This window comes from Dromaius novaehollandiae, chromosome 12 (genome assembly GCF_036370855.1).
Source record: "Dromaius novaehollandiae isolate bDroNov1 chromosome 12, bDroNov1.hap1, whole genome shotgun sequence".
NCBI lineage: Eukaryota > Metazoa > Chordata > Aves > Casuariiformes > Dromaiidae > Dromaius > Dromaius novaehollandiae.
In genome coordinates, this window is record NC_088109.1 from 5,160,225 (window position 1) to 5,180,494 (window position 20,270).

General features: G+C 41.7%; 1 protein-coding gene across 6 annotated transcripts in view; it reads right to left on the minus strand.

The window, feature by feature from the left end:
* LOC135329658 (protein polybromo-1-like) overlaps window positions 1–20,270 on the minus strand; it is a 39,583-nt gene extending 19,313 nt beyond the window's left edge. For 2 of the 6 annotated variants that reach the window (XM_064518761.1, XM_064518755.1), the window contains exons 1-12: window positions 20,136–20,270; window positions 16,896–17,064; window positions 16,572–16,646; window positions 11,273–11,484; window positions 9,565–9,750; window positions 7,993–8,150; window positions 6,856–7,032; window positions 6,131–6,276; window positions 5,645–5,802; window positions 4,839–5,022; window positions 3,671–3,881; window positions 335–536 (exon numbers count right to left, since the gene is read on the minus strand). In XM_064518761.1, coding sequence (XP_064374831.1) covers window positions 335–536; window positions 3,671–3,881; window positions 4,839–5,022; window positions 5,645–5,802; window positions 6,131–6,276; window positions 6,856–7,032; window positions 7,993–8,150; window positions 9,565–9,750; window positions 11,273–11,484; window positions 16,572–16,646; window positions 16,896–17,064; window positions 20,136–20,202 — 1,945 coding nt within the window. In that variant the 5' untranslated portion in view covers window positions 20,203–20,270. Of the gene's footprint in view, window positions 1–334; window positions 537–3,670; window positions 3,882–4,838; window positions 5,023–5,644; window positions 5,803–6,130; window positions 6,277–6,855; window positions 7,033–7,992; window positions 8,151–9,564; window positions 9,751–11,272; window positions 11,485–16,571; window positions 16,647–16,895; window positions 17,065–17,146; window positions 18,289–19,117; window positions 19,610–20,135 lie in introns of those variants that run through there. The other 4 variants (XM_064518760.1, XM_064518756.1, XM_064518757.1 and 1 more) reach the window with 4 other exon arrangements.

Consider the following 20,270-nt stretch of genomic DNA (forward strand, 5'->3'; position numbering starts at 1 on the left):
AACTTTCACAGGCAATTTTTCCAATTGACTTCCAGCAATTTTCCTCCATGCTCCTTTACTTCTGTTTTTCCCCATCTTCTTTGCCTTTGTTGATAGTTATTTGTGGCAAAGACTTTTAAATAATCAGGCATCATACTGACACAGTGAACTACATAACTTAAATACAGTCTTTGCTCCTCTTCAGTCATCTCTTCATATGAACTTCTCTTTAAGGTACATCCAGAACACAAATATAAATATCTTCTTTTATTAAACCTGCCATCTGAATAAAAGTAATGAACATATTTAGAAAGAAAAAAGCAGAAGAGAGTTTGTAATTTTAGTTTTTATTTACCTTCATATTCCGCTTTCTTGGTTGCTTCCAGGTTTCTCCACTCAGTTCCTACAAGTCTGCTGAGCTCTCCAAAGGAGTAGTCTGGGTGCTGAGCTTTAATTACAGCTCTCATCTCGCTGCTAAATAAGGTGTAACCACTCATGCTGATCTTCCTTTTTGATCCCTCCTTCTTGGTGCTGCCCTTAACCGACTTGGGAGTGGACTGTGAGAAAAAGCAGTTATGACCACAAGTATACAAAAGAGAAACTTCTCAACATACACAATCCAAAGTTGTAAGAAATAGGATTTAAAAGTGTTCCCACATTTCTCTTGTATACATTTGTACAAGGACCATGCAAACTTATGGCCCCTAAAGAGAGGGGCATCTCCTCCTGACAAATGACAACAGCACACACACTTAAGGAAAGCACACAGAAGAAAAAAAACAATGATCTGATCCTTTTTAACCCTTCCAGACATAAGGCCAACCTCGTAACTGAGACTTCAAAAAAATCGGAGTAAACAGAACAAAGAATATTTCTGTTGGCTGATATTATTCCAAACTCAACGAGAGGACTAAGATTGGGCTGGCTAGCAAATAAGTGATTGATTTGGGAGGCCATAAAGAGAACAAAAAAAGATTTGTCCTGTGTCACAGATTTCGTTCACGAGGCTGTTCAGAAACATTGCAGACACGAGTAAAACTCTTTATTTGCCATTGCACATTTTAGGAAGTTGCTTCCACACTTCCTCCGGCACCTTTGCAGCTCCTATCTTCTTGACTCCATCCTCCTCTCTCCTCATCCCCAAGTGCTCTATATTTTGCCTGCCAGACTTCCCTCCCTTTCTAGTGTTCATCTGCCATTACCTAAGTACCCATTCCTCCCTGAAAAGACCCAAAGCCCGGTTTTGCTGATCACTGTCACCTGCACAGCACATTCATCTCACCAGCTGTATGTTGACAAATAACAAATATTATGTTCTGTTAAAGATCTGCTCCCTTGCTCAGTTCTACCAACCCAGTGCTTCCTACCCTGGCTGTTCCCGTTGCAAGCTCCTTGACATCTCCAGCCATCAAAAACCCTGTAACCTATTCTCACAACAGCTGGGATACCACAGCTGGAACCCTTACTTCTCAGACTCTTTCCACATATACTTGTCACGGGAGACCAAATGTTCCCCTGTTCTTTAATCCGTAAGGCCCACAACGTGGGTATCATTCCAAAATCCTCCAAAGCCCCTCCTTGTATCTTGACCATTACAAATGTCTCCCATCTGGAAGACTGCAATTGTTTTCAAATAGTTCAAAGACAAAAAAGAAAAGAAGAGAAAAATGCATGCCAATTTTTCTTCCTATCCTGAAATTCCAGCCATGTTACTCCTTTCACTCACCACTCTGAGCCCGCCAATCCAACACTCTTCTCTCAGCTAAATACAAAGCTTCAGCTATACCAAGATGCTTAAAACGTCCTGCTCATTAATTTAAGCCAGGTAGTGGATAAACTCAGGCATACTTGTAGGTGATTCCTAAACTTTGTGGTATTCATTTTCAAATGGCAGCCCACCTTTAATGTTTTCATTGCAAACCTAAAGGGAACATGCGTCTTTTTGGGAGGAAGTCTTCAAGGTTTGTCTTTATGATGGAGGAAGCGAAGAAACCCCCACACAGGTCTTGAGATGAAACACAGACCATGTACAACCCATCTTGGCTTCTGAGGCAAGCCCGCATTAGCAGATGGAGAGTTCCCAATTCAGAAAAGGGAAAAATCCAGAGATACATTTGGCCTCTCATATATCTGCATTTAGATAGCTACACATCTGTCCAGTTGGTTTGCCTTTGCAGTGCTTGCAACAAAGTTTTGATAACAGTAATCCAAATAAAGACCCACTCATCAGTCTGGAAGGGAAAACAGGGCTTGGAAAAATTATCAGAATTCTGAATTCAGTTCTTCTATATTCCATAATTTTACATCTCTAATGCAACAATTTTTAATAGAATCTTTTCGGAGTCAGATAATTGCATTTGCAGTTTTAGAAGCTGTAAGAGAAGAAATAAGCCTGAGACTCAACACCAGATCACTTTTCTATGCCTTTTGTCAGCCATAATGCTAATGAAAAAGTAGAGTTCTACATCTTCCTTTACTTCAGGTTCTACTTCTTGCTTCACAGCAAACTGCAGCAGAAAGACTGGCATCCACCTATTTGTCAAACCCCACAATACCAGATGTTCACTTGTCTTGACTCCTTGTGATTGGTGTAAGTACTTCTCTTGTTATCAGAAAAAAGAAAGTACAGATTTTTGTTTTTACATAACTGTTAAATAAAATTCCACACATTTAAGAGAACGTGAAGAAAATGCATGCCTTTTGTCTAAGAGTTCTGTTTAAAAAGGTAATTTTCAATGAGGATATAAATAGAGCAAGACCAGGATGGGATGAAGAAGAAAGTTTATTTCTATGCTGACAATTGTATTGTGAGAACGTGATGGAAACAGATAAAGGATTTAATCCAACTGCAAACAAACTTTTTGGTTAGGTTAGTTTTCTGATAAAGCAACTCCCCACCCTGCTTTACCCCTCAGTTATGGGAACGCCAGGGTTTGTCACAGACACAGCAAGAGAGGGAAGGTAGACAAAAATGCCCAGTTTGGCAGCAGCAATGACTCGTGCCACATTCAAGTGGCACATAACCACACGATGATTTGTCATTTACCTCTTGTCCATTCACCAGCAGACTAATTCTCAAACTTCTGGGATGTCCAGCAAGACGCATAAAAAGTTCTGATTATTTTTATTCTAACTTTCTACAAGTTCTGATTTCCAAGCATGAATGATAACGCAAAACCAACCAGTGATTTTCAGTGTCCATGCAGAAAAAAAAGTCATCTCTTTGTCCTTCAGGAAGGACATACAGCATTTTCTAAAAATGTATCAAAAATATAACACCCAAATTGCTGGTCTTTTTCAAGGCTTAGAAATGGATGTTATGTTAATTGAGTATTAGAATAAAACTTTACATATATTTAACATAAGGACCTGATATTTCTTAATAAGTGTCACAAAAATCCTACTAATGAGAAATACAAAAATGTTGTATGTTACAACCCCAGAAGATTTCCTCAATGTCCTGGTTCCTTTAAGAGTATTCAAATGGACTTAAATATTACAATCATGAATATCATATTGGATATGCTAAACTCTTCTGTAAAATTATTCCAAAGACTACTAAACTGAAATAGAAATCTCTTCTGTGTATGTGATAAAATGTTTCTGCTGGTTTTTTGTTTGTTTGTTTGTTTGGGCTGAAAAAAGAATGAGGAATAAAAAATTTTAAAGGTTTCTTAGGGAAGATCTTTACCTGAGGTGGAGTGTAAGGCATTATATCCAGTTCGCTAGCCAATGGGGTCTGAAGCTGAGGGATAGAAGGTGTTTCAGCGATGTCTCCTTCCTCTTCTCCCATCTCTTCTATGTCTTCATCACCTCCTTCTAACTCAGCAAATTTTGCTTCTAGTTGCTGGATCTTCTTCTCTAGTAGGGGAGATGGCTCCTTCTGAGGAACTATAGGTTTTCTAAAAGGTGGAGTAGGAAGAGAAAAAGCAGATGAGAATATACTCACCTTTTAGAGTATACATACATAACACATATCGTATTTTGAGGTGAGTGCACAAATAAACACGTAAATCAGATATTACAAAAGGAATTCAAGAACAATGCAGATTAGCAGGTCCGCCTCCTTTTGTTCAGGTTTGATTTAAACTAGCATTCTTAAATAACGGCAACGCCTAAATACTACTGTAATTACAACAGAAGCAAGCTAAACTGCTTTTGGTAATTTGCTGATTGTCAGGTATTTTGTAAATTTAAGAAAAACAAGGTAACAAAACCAACTTTCTTTCTATCAACTTGAACAACATGGAAACAATAGTGACTTGGCAATTGTCTGTGCTTCCTTTTAGGACACTGAGCAGAGATCACTCAGTGTCCATGGCCAGAGTCAGACCTCGCTGGTTTCTTTTTTTTCTTTTTTTTTTTTTTGTGTGTATATTGTGTGAGTTAGGATAGAAGGGGATTTCAAGGCAGAAAATTCTTCATTTCTGCAAGAGAAAGCAGTTAAAATTTAAACTCTGTGGAAGATGCAGTGTTACTTAAGTTAGAAATCAATGTTTTTATTTATATCAATGTTCACCAGCTGGAAAGCTATTTGTTACCCATAATGAGGACCTCAGCATGACAGGCATTTTAACTCCATCCCAGGGGATTTACACATCTGGTAATGTAATGACCTCTACTGAAGCCTGGAGAAAAGAAAATATCCACTGGTACAAAGACAGTGAAACATGGATGTAAAGGCTGACGTTATCTGGACTCCTTCCCAAGATGTTAAAAAAGCAGAACAAAACCAAAATAACCCCAAACCCTGAAAGATTGCGATTAGTCAAATTATTCACGTTTCACCTTCTCCTACAACCATGATTTCTTCACAGAAGAGTACTCATGTGATCGCCTCATTCCCATAACAGTTTTACCTAAAACAGTATATTTCATCATCTACAACTTTTGCGGAGAGTGAAAACCTCTTGAGCCCTTTAAATTTCTTCATTTGTTTGTCGCTTTCACTGTAGCGGCTCTCACAAAGAAAAACATCATTTTCAGAGACTTCTGTTGGTCTGCAGGAGAGGAAGTCCTTGGATGACAGAACAGCACATTTTCCTGCAAAAATGAAAGAGCTGAGTAAGAAGGAGGCCACACTTGCTGACATTTTATAAAAAGCGTGGACACTCAAATTCTTGCAAGTCTAGAAAAATCCCGCTATTTGGCTACAGAAAATAAACCAACTGACATCCGTACATTAAATAACATGAGAAACCTACACCAACCCAATGCAGCTTTTGTGGTTTTTTAAGAACAAGAAAACTACTCAGTTAACTGTATTTAGCACAGAATCTTAGCTACAAAACGAGGTACACATAGTCATCCCTCTTACTCAATAAAGCCCATTTTGACTTTCTTTTCAAGCAGATTTTCAGGACTTTCCAGGTAAAATATATTGGAATAATGACACTAACGACTTTTCTGTCCGCTGGTTGTAGGCAACATTCAGCTTTGGTAACATAAACGTAATTCTGTTTTGTAAGAAAGCCTGCTGTTGATGAAAATTCTCACCAGAGGTCCCAGAGACAGGCAACACTGTGGAAACGGTCTCCTCCTCCTCTCAAGATGAAAAAAATTACTTGGAATCAAACCTACATGTAACTATAAATCACTTCAGATTTTTAAGACATTTAAGAAAAGAAAGAGAGAATCCGTTGGATTTAAGGTTGTTAATAATTACCCAAAATGCAAGTCATAGGACAGGTCTCCTCCAAGTTACTCAAAAACACTTCCTTCTTGTAGAACATTTTAGTTGGTTCATGTTCAGTTTCTTCAGGATGTATAAAGATTGGACCAAAAAAATATGCTGCTCCATCTCGCACCCACGTCTTCTCAATTCTAGAAAGAAAAACAAACCAGTGACGGAAGTGAATGGCCATCCCTCATACAGGAGACAGCTGAACACACCGTGTTGTTCAAGACGACTGCCGGGAAAAACCTTTGAGTACAGAACGACAGTCTGGAAGTCATCTCTATTCCAACTCTACGGCTGCACCATCTTTTTAGCTTGCCATGCTTCTACCTCAGTCTGTTAAAAGCTTCTAACATTTTGTTTCATGCAGAAGATCTTTTCCCATCATCCTCTTTTCTACTTTCTGCAACAAGCCAATCTTTGGTCCAAGTTACTTTTATAGACGCAAACTGCAAATAAAGAAGTTGCACCCACCTTCCTACTCGAGCTCGCACTAACCCATGTGATTTTAGGAAGACACAATCCCCAACCTTAAGCCACATATCATTGTAACAGAGCTGTTCAAAGTAATGGCAACCAGGTTCTCCACTGGACATTTCTACTGGAACATCTCCTTTGTCCTACAGAAGAGCATGCATTTAGAAACTTGCAAAAGAGTGAAAACCAATCACATAAATAAAAACATGCCAGGGCAAGTAAAAAAAAACACTTCTCTTTTTTTAATCTTTACGCCACCGCTACGTATGTTGCTAACTTTGCTATTTAACAACCAAAGCTGTAATTTTGCCAGAACAGTAATTCACAGGCCCTTTTTTGTTCTGTTGCTTCACTGTTGTCAACTGGCTAAGCCCTGCCAGCCTATGTTGATGATTTGTTTTAAAGCACAGTAATATGCTTAGGAGGCAGGAATTAAGTATTTGGCCAAAATTAACGTTCATAAAAATTTCATGACTCAACTCTCCTATACAACACCAGCAACATTCTACATACGGTGTGCCAATTCATACCATTGGCTCTACTGAATTCATTGCTTTTTAGTCAAAGCTCACACCGTGCCTCATTTGACCTTCCAGTCCCAGATTTCAGAAAGCTCATCAAAACACAGGATATCCCCTTACTGTGCATCAAGACAAGATCTCACAAGAAGGAATTCCCTCGTTTTATCATGATGTGAATAAAATGGAAAAGATTTACTCAACGTCAGAAGCAACACGGACCACAGGCAGAGGCACATCTCGTGGGACAAATCTTACAGAGCTAACGGGCATAGTCCACAGTTTAATCTTTTTAAAAGATTTTGTCTTCACAGAATAACGTGACTCACAGACATAGACATCTTCATCTCTAAAGTTTTCAGGACATAATTTAAAATATTCCTGTGGATTGAAGAAAATACTTTTAGATGAAGTCTTTCAGGAACACACACACACCACAGATACACTGTTAACTCCCTCTCATGCTCCCTGTTTTTTCCTATGTATTTATCAGAAACACTTTTAATAAAACCTTCCCACTGAGTTTCTCTCTCACAGTTTGACTCCGAGTTACATTAAAAATTAGAAACAAACAACAAGAAACCCCACCCTTGGAGAAGAAGAAAGTGCATGCTAAATTCAGTACAGGCACCAGGTTGCCAGGTGAGAAGAAGTCAGGTTTCATTCATCTACCAAGAAAGTACGTTAACAAGTACAAGCAGACTTGAAGACCCAAACTGCCTTTACAAGGTTTCTGAGCTTTGACCGGGAAAGAGACCGCAACCACCGAGTTGTGAAAAACACTGTAAGCTCCATGCCTGTTGATATCTGACAGTAATACCCGTCCATGTCCTCACCAGCAGTAACACTTCTTTCCTTAAACACACTGCCTTTGAAGAACTGGCTGAAATATTGACATGGCTCAAACAGGCCAAAAATGTTCAGCATAGGGAACTATGTGGAATCAAACTTGAGACAAAGATGAAAGACTTCATCCTGTTTCTGAACCGCCAAGACATGCAAGTCTCCCTCTGCCCAAAACCTATCTACTCCCTTTTAAGGGAACCTTTCAGAAATTACCTGCGGTTTCTCTACTATATCCTCTCAAAAGTCAGTAAACTATGTAATATGTATATGATTCTACAAACCAACCAGCACTGGAAAGCACCATCACTTTATACCACTTCTGCTCCACCGTGGATGAGCTACATGTACCACAAAGCAAATGAAGAACACAGTACGAAGTAAGTTCTGTTTTATAAAGTACTGTTCGAATATGCCTGCATATCAGAACACCCACACCTCTTCAAGAAAATAATGGAAAACATCTTATTTAACAAATTAGTCCAAAGAGTCTCTCACCTTAACAAACATGACCACGCATTTGCCTAAAATTTTGCCAGCAGGAACTTTATTGTAATAGTCACTTGTAAAAACTTCTTTCTCCAAGAACTTTCGTGTTGCAAGATGAAATGTTTCATTTGGTCGATAAAACCAACAGCCATACAACCATTTCTCTCCTTTAACATAGGAAAAGAAAGAGGGAGAGAGGGAGGGAGGGAGGGAAGAGAAGATGTAAAAAGGTATGTTTTCTATTGCATGAGCAAACAAAACCAACCATAGATTGTCTTCATAATTAAACGGCCATATAGCAATTCATACTGGGAGTAAATCTAACCCATTTAAAACAAGGCAACGTTCCTTAACTGCTTCAGATGAGGAAAATTTAGTTACTTCAAAAACTTGCAAGCTGTTTTTTTCCTAAGAAAATCTGACTCAGCAAAACAAAGGAGATGTTAGTTCTGTTGAGCCAGATGGCTATGGGAAATACAGTCGGCAACTTATTTAAAATCCTGACTTTCAGGCCTCGAAGTGGCTTCAAAGTCTACACAATAATCGCCTGATTATTCGAAGAGCCAGATGTTTCAAGACCCTTGGATGAAGGGTTTCAAGCTTTTTAAGAACTATTCCTTCCACATTATGCTGTGACAAAAATATCAAATTATAACTTATCCATTTAAAAAGAAATTGGGGATATATGCTATTTTTCTAAATCAAAGAATTTGTAATCTGTGGACTGAATCAGAATTTAAAAAGTGCTATTTACTTTCTCCACAGCAGACAAAGAACTTAAGAAACATCCAACTCGCCAGACCAGTGATCCATCTAGCCCAATACGCTCTATCCGATGGAGTCAGCAGGACGGGCTATTAAGGGAAAGCACGCAAGCTTTGCCACTGTCTGTGGTTGATTTGGTTTAGGGGTGTTAGAGAGCTGTTCTCTTTATCTGGCTATTATTCTCTGGCTATTCACCTTATTATCTGTTTTAAACCTGTAGTACATTGACTTCTCTCACCCAGTTTTGAAGCTGCCTCCACAAGCTCCTGGGGAAGTCGATTCCAGAGCCTTACTACCCACCACATTAAAACCCCAGACACTTTGTCATGTTTTAATTTGACCTACTAATGTCAGTGAGGGCCTTCTAATTCTAGTACCATAAGATCTGCTGAATGGTATTTCTGCATTCACCTTATCCACCAACTATATGATTTTTGTAACATTAATTATATCCTGCTTCAGACTTCTCTCCAAAGTGAAGCCCTTTCAGTCTCTCCTAATAAACACAGCTGCACTTGAGTTACAGCTAGCCCAGCCCACCCAGAAGAGCCTATTCTGTAGGATGCTTACAATTTGTGGGGGTGTGGGGGGAGGTGGGGGGGGGGGGAAAGGGTGTGTATTGACTCAAGAACTTTAACTCTGTATTTGTGATATTCTTTGGAACAAAGTAATTCAGAAACAAGCAAAAATACTCACCAGCCCCCACACACTGCTGTAAATGAAATAATTTCTACGCAGAAAAGGCTTAACTTGGAAGTTTTAAATAGCAATGGTAAGTTTCACCACATTGTTCTCCTATAGCAAAGACATTCTTACCGGCAGAGTCTTCCCACAGTCTCTCAACACAGACTATGTGAGGTTGCAAGTTGGCTTCAGCAGGCTCCACACAGACATAGTCCCCTACGTGGTACATGCTGTTCTTGAAGCTGCAGTCCTGGCTGTAGGTCCGATGCAAACTTGACAGGCCAGCTGATCCAGAAGAATCTTCACTCTTTTCTGCCTCTTATTTCAAGAAGAAAAAAAGGGGAAGATAGAAGTTAGTACATCCATATTTACACGTTAGCCATTACTGCTGATGTGAATGCTCTCACCCTTTGTAAAATGCTGGACAGGTCAGTCTTCTGTGAAAGACAAATAAAAGACACTGCACACAAAATTTCAACCTCCTTTAAGTAGACACTCTAACTTGTCAAAATTTGATCATGTGCCAAAGCCTTTGAGCCACCTAAGGAATAAAAGAGGCACTCTAGAAATAGACTAGCAACTTTTTAAATCATACCTCTGCTCTTCAGAAATTGAGTTAAAGGACCTGGCTTAATGAATTACCACTAAAACAGTAATGACTAATAATTATTTATAAAGCAGTCAGTAGTTTTGTTAGTATTGTTGAGCGTAATGTGCATCCAAGAGCACATGAAAGCCCAAAAGAGGAAGACGTCTGCAAGCAGGAACATTACTACAGGTTAATAAAGTTTGCAGGCTACCTAGAGATAGTGTCAGTGTTTAATACGTTAGGATGAATTAGTCTTTCATACAGGCAGATCATCATGCTGCAGCTGAGGATCAGGAACCCACTGTTCTAGATGCTATGCAATCAGATACCAAAAAGAAAGCAATGCTTTCTGTTCCTAAAGGGTCAAGGCAAAAGTGCCACATGGTACCCGATACCCCCCTACCACTGAATTTCAGTGTGAAGAAAGGGTTAAAGCATGTTTTGTGCCTCACCTAGTCTCTCCTTCCTGTTACTGGTGCTGCTGAAGACTGTGGACTGCTTTTACACGTAAGTTTTATTGAGGCTCCCCAGTGAGAGAAGAAGAACTCACTGATAGCAATGAGCTCAGAAGCCTGTTTCAGGCATGTTTCTCTTTCTTTGGGTTTTTGTTTGTTTGTTTGTTTGTTTGTTTTTCTCATAGGAAGAGAGAAAAAGGGCATCACAGCTGTTGTCCCTTTACAGCCATTACATGCACAGGAAGAGCCAGGGAATGTGAAACACAAGAGACCTTCACAGTAGGCTTCTTGCCCTAAGGAATTGTTCAAGCCAGTTGTTCTTCAGAAGATGCAAAAGGCCTACCTCAACATGAGCATTAAAAGCATGATCATAGATAACACTATCAGCAAACATAAAGAAAGCTGGTATTTGCCAAAAAAAGAAATGACAAAAAGTCAACTGGAACAGTCTTTGCTGAGTTTATTATTAGTAGAAAGAAAGATATATTAAAAACTATTGTTTTCTTTTATCATATCCTTGGAATAAGACTGCCAGTACCTGTTCTGATTAAACAGTTTACGTAAGGTTAGCATTTAGCTATATGTCTTTCTTAAAGCCATATGGCTTGGCCTACAAGGATCAGAATAAAATAAATTCCTCATAACTTTAAATTACAAGATCCCTGGCTGGGCAATCAGAGGGACTATTAAGGTTCCTTCAGTAGGTGAAGCTGCAGAAAGAGCAGAGCATGCATCATATGCATAGGCATGTTTTTCAATTAACATATTTCATACTGATGTAAAGAAAAATAGCTACCTCTCTTCTCCTCCTCTCTTTTGAGTTTATCCTCCTCTATTTCTTTGGGCAACTTTTCCTTCTTTTCCTTCTCTACATCACTGTGAAGATGCCTGGTGGTATAGCTGAGAGCTGGTGACAGAAGAATCTCTCCATTTTTACACAGTTCATCTCGAACTTTAATAAAGAATTGCTGAAGTTCAACTGCATCCTCATAAATCTCTGAATCAGTCCTGAATAAAAATAGGTACAATACAACAAGACAGAAGCATAGTTTGTGCAGAGTCAAACAGGATTCTAAACACGCACCTATCGCTACTACACTTAGTGATAAATTAGAAACTCATCTTTTAAACAAAAGGTGTCTTATTCAGCAAAGGGCTAATGCGATAGCATTCAATACATCTTGCTTTATTAACACGAGTAGATTTCTTTGTTTGCAGTTTGAACAGTACTTCCATACTGAATAGTCAAGAGGAATAAAATGTTTGTGCCTCTACATCTGCATTCTTTTTTTGACTATTAGATAAGCACCATGCTGCTATACAGACACAGGTGATTTGAGCATCTCTCTATCCTGGCTACTGGCTTAAAACTGAAAGCCTAAACCTACAACAAAAGCCTCTGGAAGTGCTTGCCACTAAACCTATCCTTCATGTCAAAGTATTTACAAAGTGAAAGATTAGGAAGTGAAGTATAACCAGCGCCTAACTTTCCAATTTCAAGTAGCGGACTTGAATTGAACTCGTTTTTGAGTTACAGAATTCATCATATGACAAGACAAATTATTTTCAGAGAGAAAGAGGTTATAGGGGGTTGTTTACATATCCTGGAAAATAAAAGTGATCAATATCCTGTGACCCAAAAGAGCAGTTTCCAATCAAATACTGTTGAGCAACCAAGACCTGTTTCTATTTTAATAGATATTTGGTTAAAACGACCTTTGCACTCTCTGAAATCTACTGCCAGCTTCTCAGTTACAGAGCTTACAAACCTCAATGAAGATGAAGCAAAAGGTAGGTTAGGAATCAACACTACCAGCTTACTTGATGGCTACGCAGATATACCCCCTGATTCAGAGAAATCGCTAATGCTCCACTTCTGGGTGGGACGCTGACCAACTTGGAGATAATTTGCAATGAAAAATACTTCAAATTTCTTAAACAAAATATAAAGGAGAAAGACATGAACAAAAAGCTTATTCAGCGTAACCTAGCTCTGTATGCCAGCTCACAAGCCAGTTGCCAGAAATCATCCAGCGTGACAGCATACATTAGGTCAGCCACACTGCTTTCAGAGTCTGCATCCATCCTTTTACACGATAGTACAATGGAGGCAATTTACTCCTACACCTCCTACTTAGAAACTTTCCCGAATATAAATTTTAGTAAAATGTTCCCTGGAAGAAAATTTGTCATGCTCGCGTAGGATTTATCATGCACGTGCAACATGCACAGCCAACCCATCTCCCATAGCCTAGAAGCAATGAACCCACTGAGTAGTGCAAACGTAGCACAGATGCAGAAGCCCTGACCATGCCAAGACGTACAAGGAGTTCCTGTCGGGCTGGGCACATTCAGGACTTCTCAGACACACACGTAACTTCCTAAAGCATAACTGAAGAAACAAAACAGCCTGCCCCCAACAAACAAAAAAACAACCAGAGAGAGACATTCTGGAAGGAAAACTGATTCTAGCTATTAGTGTCATGAAAATTCCTGTATTTACTGTCAGCAGTAAACAGAGACCTGGGCTGTGTACCCTGGGCTGCTCCAGAGCAACAGTGCCACAGCAAAGCAGCAGGCACATGCTTCTTAAACTTCATAGACAATTAGTAAGGAAATACAATTTTTAAAATTATTATTAAAAAAGCAGGAATGATAATGAATTAAAATCTTGTACCACTGATAAACTTAACTGGTTGTTAATTAACTCCAAGTTTTAGAATTCATAAAAATCTTCTCTTCCTTTTCAGACATCACACAGTCAGAGGGATAAGGCAACAGAAGATACTTTCCTGTAAAGTCAGAAACAGTTTTTGAACAGGTTAAAGATTCTGCAGATACAGATCAGTTGGACGCTTGACTTGCAGAAACCACTGCATACTGACCAAATACGTTCCTTCTATACTGATAGTAATTAAGTCTCTGGACTGACTCAAACAGCTACAGGCTACGGTGACTTGCGTACTTCAAACCTACTTTACTGAGTCCAACAGTGTTAGCCTGATTTAGACTAGCTGAGGATCTGCCTCTACGTTATATGTTTTGGGGATTCTGTTCATATTCTTACCAGAATTATCCTATTATCCCTTAATCTAAAAATCACTAGTAAGCAAAAGACAAGCATTCAGAGTAAATACCTGTTTTCATTTTCATATTAATGTTGTAATAGTTTCACAGTAGGCAATGCAATATCATTACGACCTATCTTTGGGCAGATTCACTCCCTTTGTGAGTCAAACGCGTTCTTGAACCATGAAACGTGTGCTGTGTTCATTTCTTTTTATTACTCTCTCTTACTTTATGAATGTCAGCTCCAAGGTGGTAGAAGGATCATTAGTTATACATTTCATTTTCACATCTGGCAACTCATGGCAAGATGAAGGACAAAACAGCAACACGGGGTGACAGAAACCAGTAAAGATATACAATACCATTGCCATTCTAATAATTCTGTGCAGAATTGACCACAGGAAGGACTGATGTGAAACCTGTAGAAGACCATTGGGCCAAATTTACTCTGCGTTTAAATTCACTCAAATAAATCATTACTTGTCTTAATGTTCTTTAAAACTGTTTGTCTTTTTTCAAGCAGTTGAGCATCTTAAGGATTAAAAAAAACATGAATGATATCGTGCTTCACTGTCAATGACTGACATTGTCATTCCACAGCTATGATTATAAATATTGTCAGGCTGCTTATATTGAATACACAGGCAAATAAACAAAAATGCACTGTTCAATTTACAATCATCTGCATGTGAGAAAGAAAACAGGAAGACACAGTAATGAACAGGTATTTTTGATTGATGAAATACAACCTGCCAGTTTCTTAACCACTTTCAAATTATTCATGTCCCAAGGGAAATCAATTGGATTGCTAGATTAGAAACATAACCATACAGAAGAAAAGAGTATTGTCATCTGTAGTATAGCTCTACTGAGATGAGTAGTAGAAATACTGCATTTTATTAAGGATTGCCTATACTTTCTATTGTTTATAGTTCACAAACTACCAAAGAAAAGCACACTAGCCATTCACTGATGATAAACATTTAAATTTATATGAACAGATCAAACATGAAACTGAAATATTTTAATAGCAATACTCTGTTACAGAAGAGTTGTTCCCCTGTTTTTGCTTTAGGTATATTTAACCTGATGTGCCACTTTCTCTGGTAGTCAACTACGTACAAGCAGCACTAAATAAAAAGCAAACACAGTAGCTCTCAGCAACTATCTGACTCTTTTATATATATATTAGAGTTCACATAACATCAGCCTAAGTTTGTTCTCAGAAACAAAAACACTCTGGAAGACATACTTATCTCTGAGGACTACAAGAACAGACATACCAACAAAACTGGCAGACATTCTCAACACTAAGGCACCATAAAATTAATACTAGATCATGGCTAAAATCTTACTTGACTACAGCACTGAGTGAGCTGTTCGCAGTGACTGTTCCTGTGTTCAAAACAACCAGCTACTGCCAGGACCCTGAGAGCACTGACAGGCCTTAATGGCCCTTACCAGCCTTACCTGGGGTCTCCCCCCACACCCTCTGCCCAGGGCCCAGGAGCTCCATTTAAGCTCAGGCCTGGGCCTGCAGTCCCTTCCTCAGCTAAGCTGTAGGTGTGCCTGTCTCCAGCTGTGTCTGGCATGGATCCTGTTATCAGGACCCTGACCGGTGCACGGACTTCCCAGCCTGACGTTGGAGGGCTCCTGGCCCTCTGTCCCTTAGGGGGCAGCTGCCCTTACTGCTCTGCGACATCTACAACATTAGTGAGTTCTGTGTTTAAGATGCTTTTACTCTAGTGTGGTTGAGTACAGGATTTCTGTTTTTATTTTTTTAAAGAGGGAGGGATCTTAGAGGGCAGTGATGGTGTTTAATCACAGAGGAAAAGTACAATATAAGTGAAGATGAGTTCACACTTCCACTATGGAACACAATTTTCAGATTGGCCTTTCACAATTGTTCTTTGTGGAAATTATTGTCATGATAGCTCTAAAGGGAGAAAACCAGATCTAGTTGATGTAGGATGTTGACAACTCCAGATTTACTATCACTCAAGCTGAGAGAAAAAATCCTATTATTTCTGACACAGGCCAGACTAGGTCCCAGAGTATGTGAGCAGCATACAGCATGATCCAGAACCCACTTCAGTTGGGGGATTTAGTTAGGCTTTGCATCAAGCATACTGTTGGCTACAGGTTTTGCGGTTGTGCTTGCTCGGTCTTGAGTCAAGATTCAAGAGCATTCCAACCTCTGGAAGACATTCAAGCACATGTCTAGAGCAAAGAGATTGAAGTACAGGCCTTTCTCAAAAAAGGCCTCTGTAAGATCTGTAGCTTGTTTTTAAAAATAGAGACTTTGCTGGCACTTCATGTGGACCTTTGCCTTTATTTACTTTTAATCTGCTAAGACCTCATGAATTCAAAAGATGAAGCATGGCTCAGGTATGAAGAGGCGCTCTGAGCAAAAAACCCCAAGGCAGAGCCTAAAGGTTTGTAATTATTCAAACATACGCAGGTATAGCAAACATTCATAGCTCATATTCATAGTAACTGGCGTGGTTTCTTTATATTTTTCCAGGTCACAACTAAAAATAGGAATGGCTTAGAGCAAGAACTCTGGTTTTCTGTGAACAACCATTAACATAATGCAGGCACTGAAAATATTTTTATTTTCACAGACTGAAACAGATTTTATCAATATTTCTTGCTCTAAGTGCAAAAAATGCTAAAAAAAGGAGATTCTTCATACAAAAGCAGCTTCTTTAATATAGCCGCTATAGACTTCATCTGCCAGTATTTAAAAGTAGAGAGTAAGTGTGCTAAGGCTTTAGAGGACAAACTCCCATTCAATAATGAGAATATGGAATATTACATATGATGATCATTATGGTCTAAACAGCATCATCTAACCTCTTCCTATGTCTTTACTTCTTCAAATACTCTGAAATGCTTGAGTGCTCAGCATTCTTAACACACAAGTGAGTACTTCTATTTTCATTTTATACTGGCATGTATTGATTATGTAATAAAGAGCCTTCAAATAACTAACATTTGAAAAGCTAAGACTAGCCATGACTTACCTGGGGCCAGAGTCTATGTAATCATCAAAGTCTGCACGGAACTGCAGGTAATTCACATTGCCTGAGCCAGAGGTCCTGTAATGAGAGAATTAATCTCAAAAATGGAATTTAAGACTTACTTAAATACATATCAGTTCATACGCCAATTTGTCCATCGCATTATTCCCATTCTGCAGGTAGGTTACATGCATTAACGTAGATCCCTGACGGAGCCAGAAATAGAGCTGAAAAGTACCACTGTGTGTTTTAACCATTCAACTATACATCTTTGTTATCTGGCGATTCAAAGAAATGCCTGCTGTATATATTCGGTTTGCCTCCTACCTTCCATCAAGCAGATTACACTTAAATTGTTGTCCTTCATCAAATTTCAGTAGCACATTAGAGCAACAGTATCGACGCATGCAATCTCCACAGCAGAAGTTGGGACAGGATTCTGCAGGTTGCGCCTTGCCATGATGATCAGCATATGCCTCATAGTCCTCACCCAAAACTGAAAAAAGTTAAAATCCAAGAGTTCGTACCTAAAGAAATACTCATCATACCAAGTATCGCACACATACTGATCAGCTCACCTAGGTTCATATCTAAATAGGTTTCAGGTATTTCCCTTAGGTCTTCCAAATCAATTAGTTCCTTCAGAGTATAGCAAAGGCAAATACGTACTCCTTACACAGGAACTCATGGTATCTTGTCTTCATCGAGTAGCTCTTCGCAAGTGTTCACACATACATAAGGGATTAAACTGCATGCAAATACACTTACGAGATGCTCTGTCTGGTGGTGTTCCCATCACTGCATCTGCTAGTGGCCACCCAGTCACTCTAAAGACTCAAACACCAACGTGACCAGCCAGGTCTTTGAAAAGATCAGCCGGAAGAAACATCAAATTTTCCTAGATATCTGACTGGATGCAAAAGATGCATCACAGCCACATTCCCTACAGATGCAGATTTCCCTATGAATTGGCTGCTTCTGCCTGTTGTTTTCTTTACTTCACAGACATTCCTAATCTGGCTCGATTCAGGGCACGTCTTCACGACATGCAACGGGACGTCACAGACAGAGATCCCTAGGAGCAGCACTGGTCAAGCGGCGTGCTCCCACTGCCAGCCTCAGCCGGCGCAGCTGCAGCGGTGAGGAAGCAGAAGTGTCTGCATACGGGGACAGACTCATGGCAGGATATCCCACGCTTTCCAGCAGCGCTGAAAACCATCGCACTGGGCTGAGGTACTCATTAATGTGCAGGCTGGTTTCTCCCTCCCTATCTTTGCCCTTTCGAGCCTGAACGACTGCAAGGTAAGAATGACACATCTGAATCAAAAACCTCCAACAGTCACATGGAAATGCTTCTCAAAGCTTAAGCTTTAGGATTTCCCTAGCAGCATCGCAACTGCAATGCTCTGGGTACCCAGCAGAAGTGGGACAGGCCAGTATGGAGTTAAAATAGGGCCAGCCTGCCCGCGGCAGCAGGGAGGAGTCAGCAAGAAAGCAAAAAAAACTTTACTTGAGACAACTATCACTGGCAGAACATAAAAAAGGAGAATACGGAAATAAGCAAGACAGTTGAGCCTGTGCCACTCTCACATGGTCCATTCAGTTTGATGGCTTGGGGTTTATCGCTCTCTGGGAGACACCTGAGGTTCAAACACTTGGAATATACTTGCGAGGGGAGTAACTAAGCCAGGACTTTAACAGAACCTGGGCAGGAAAACTTCCTGACCTCTAACCTGCCCCTGCACGCCTATGTTGTGTGCACAGACAACTCTCCGGGCACACCCCGGTTGTTCCAGCTCTAAAGCAAGTGCTAATGCTGCTTCACCAAGTGCCAAGAGCAGCCCCGGTGTTTTGCTCCTAAACCACTCTCCACCAGGAACCTCCAGTTCCTTCAGGCGTAGTTGTTCAGAGAATCCAGACAAGAAGGTGACAAATCCTGTTCCTTCGGAAGAAAAGTCAGGGATACGTCCTCGAGTGCAGAAACTGAGTTTGCCTTTGACTACAGTCTTGACCCTTCAGCGCCCAGATATATCTGAACGTTCCAGCCAACACCAGAAAAAAAAAATAATCACTGCTGTAAGGAGCTAAAGGTGAAGGTTCATCAAATACAAGCAAACAGGAACTTCTCCAGCAACACCACAGTACTTCTGCAGATATGTTTACGCACTCTCATGCCTGGCTCACACAACTTTTTCTCAGCAGACGCGTAACGTCATCCGACAACAATCTCCTTTCTGCATCACCAGTACGGCAGTAACAGGTAGCCAAGCTAATTCTAAAGTACGCTGCGAACTCACGCACAAACAAAACAAGGCGACCAACAAAATTACTCCCTCCCTCTCACAACGGGGCTACTGCAGCGCAGTAAAAGAACGGTGGAAACAAAAGGTGTAGAGCGCTTCTCAGAGCGTAGCCTCGGACCAGCCGAGCCGATCTAACGGCTGAGCACTGCCAAAGGAGAGGGATTCGGCTCCTCTGCTCTGTCCCTCTCTTCCTCCTCCAACTCTGCTCCTCACAGGAGCCCTCCTGAGCCGATTCAATTCACTTACCCATCGCAGCCTCTCCGGCGCCTTGCGTGCCTTTGGTTTTTGCTAGTTGTTTTTCCGCCAGGCTAATGATTTGAATCAGCTCCGAAGGGGCCCAACAGCCACCGCAGCCCAGCACGGAGCAAGTGCTAAGGTGGAGGAAGGCAGAAGTGGCCTCCTGCTTTGGCAGAGCCGTCACTGAGCGGCCCACCCTGTCCTGCCGATAATCGGCGCCTCCAAAACCCTCCGACAAGCTCGTCAGGCTCCACCTCAGGAGCAGAGCTGCTAAGCTATTCCCCTTGAAACTGCACTGCTCCAAGAAGAAAACATCCTCTAATTTCCAACCTACGCTTGTTCAAGGACGGCTTGCGTGTATTTATTGCTCTAGCGCCATCGCTGCGATTTAGCTTAGAGAGCTCTTCTTCTGGTGTTCGCCGGGCAAAGCCTTACACAGAAGACTGATCGTCTCAGGCGTCGTTTAGCTCAACCCTCAGAGCAAGTGTAATCCTTTAGGTCCTAAAATTAAATACCATCAAGCTAAACGGCCTCTCGCACATCCGCACGGGATCCCATTCATCCTTCTCGCACGCGTGGGCGCAGAATTTGCTACACCGGAGAAGGTGAAGCCACCGGTGCACTCGGCGCCAGGAACGCTTCTCCTCCGGGGAGACCTCGCTCGGCAAAGCCTGCGGGCGCCTCTGCCTTTCCTCCTCGGGCCCGGCCCGGCCCGGCCCGGCCCGGGCTGCGCAGCCCGCGGCACCGCTCCCCGGCGCCGCTGCTCGGCAGCCGACTCGGGGGCCCCGCGGCGCGGCGCTTCCCGCCGGCCTTTCCCCCCGGCGAGCCCCGGCCGGGCCGCGCCGCGCTCAGCCCCCGCCGCCGCTCGGGCGCCCCCAGCCCGGGCGCGACGCGGCCTCGCCGGCGGGAGCTGCCCGGGCCCGGCGGGGAGACCCTCCCGGGGCCGCCGCGGCTCCCGCCGCCAGGCCCGGCCTCCCCGCGCCCGCGAGCCAGGCGCCGCAGCGGCCGCCCGGGGCCCCGCGCTCACCGGCGGGCAGCAGCAGGCAGAGCAGCCCGAGCGCGCCGAGCCGGCGGGCGCCGCGCTGCGCCGCCATGAGCCCGGCCGCGTCCCGCGGGAGGCCGCGGCGGCAGCGGGGGCGGCCCGGCCCGGCCCGGCCCGGCC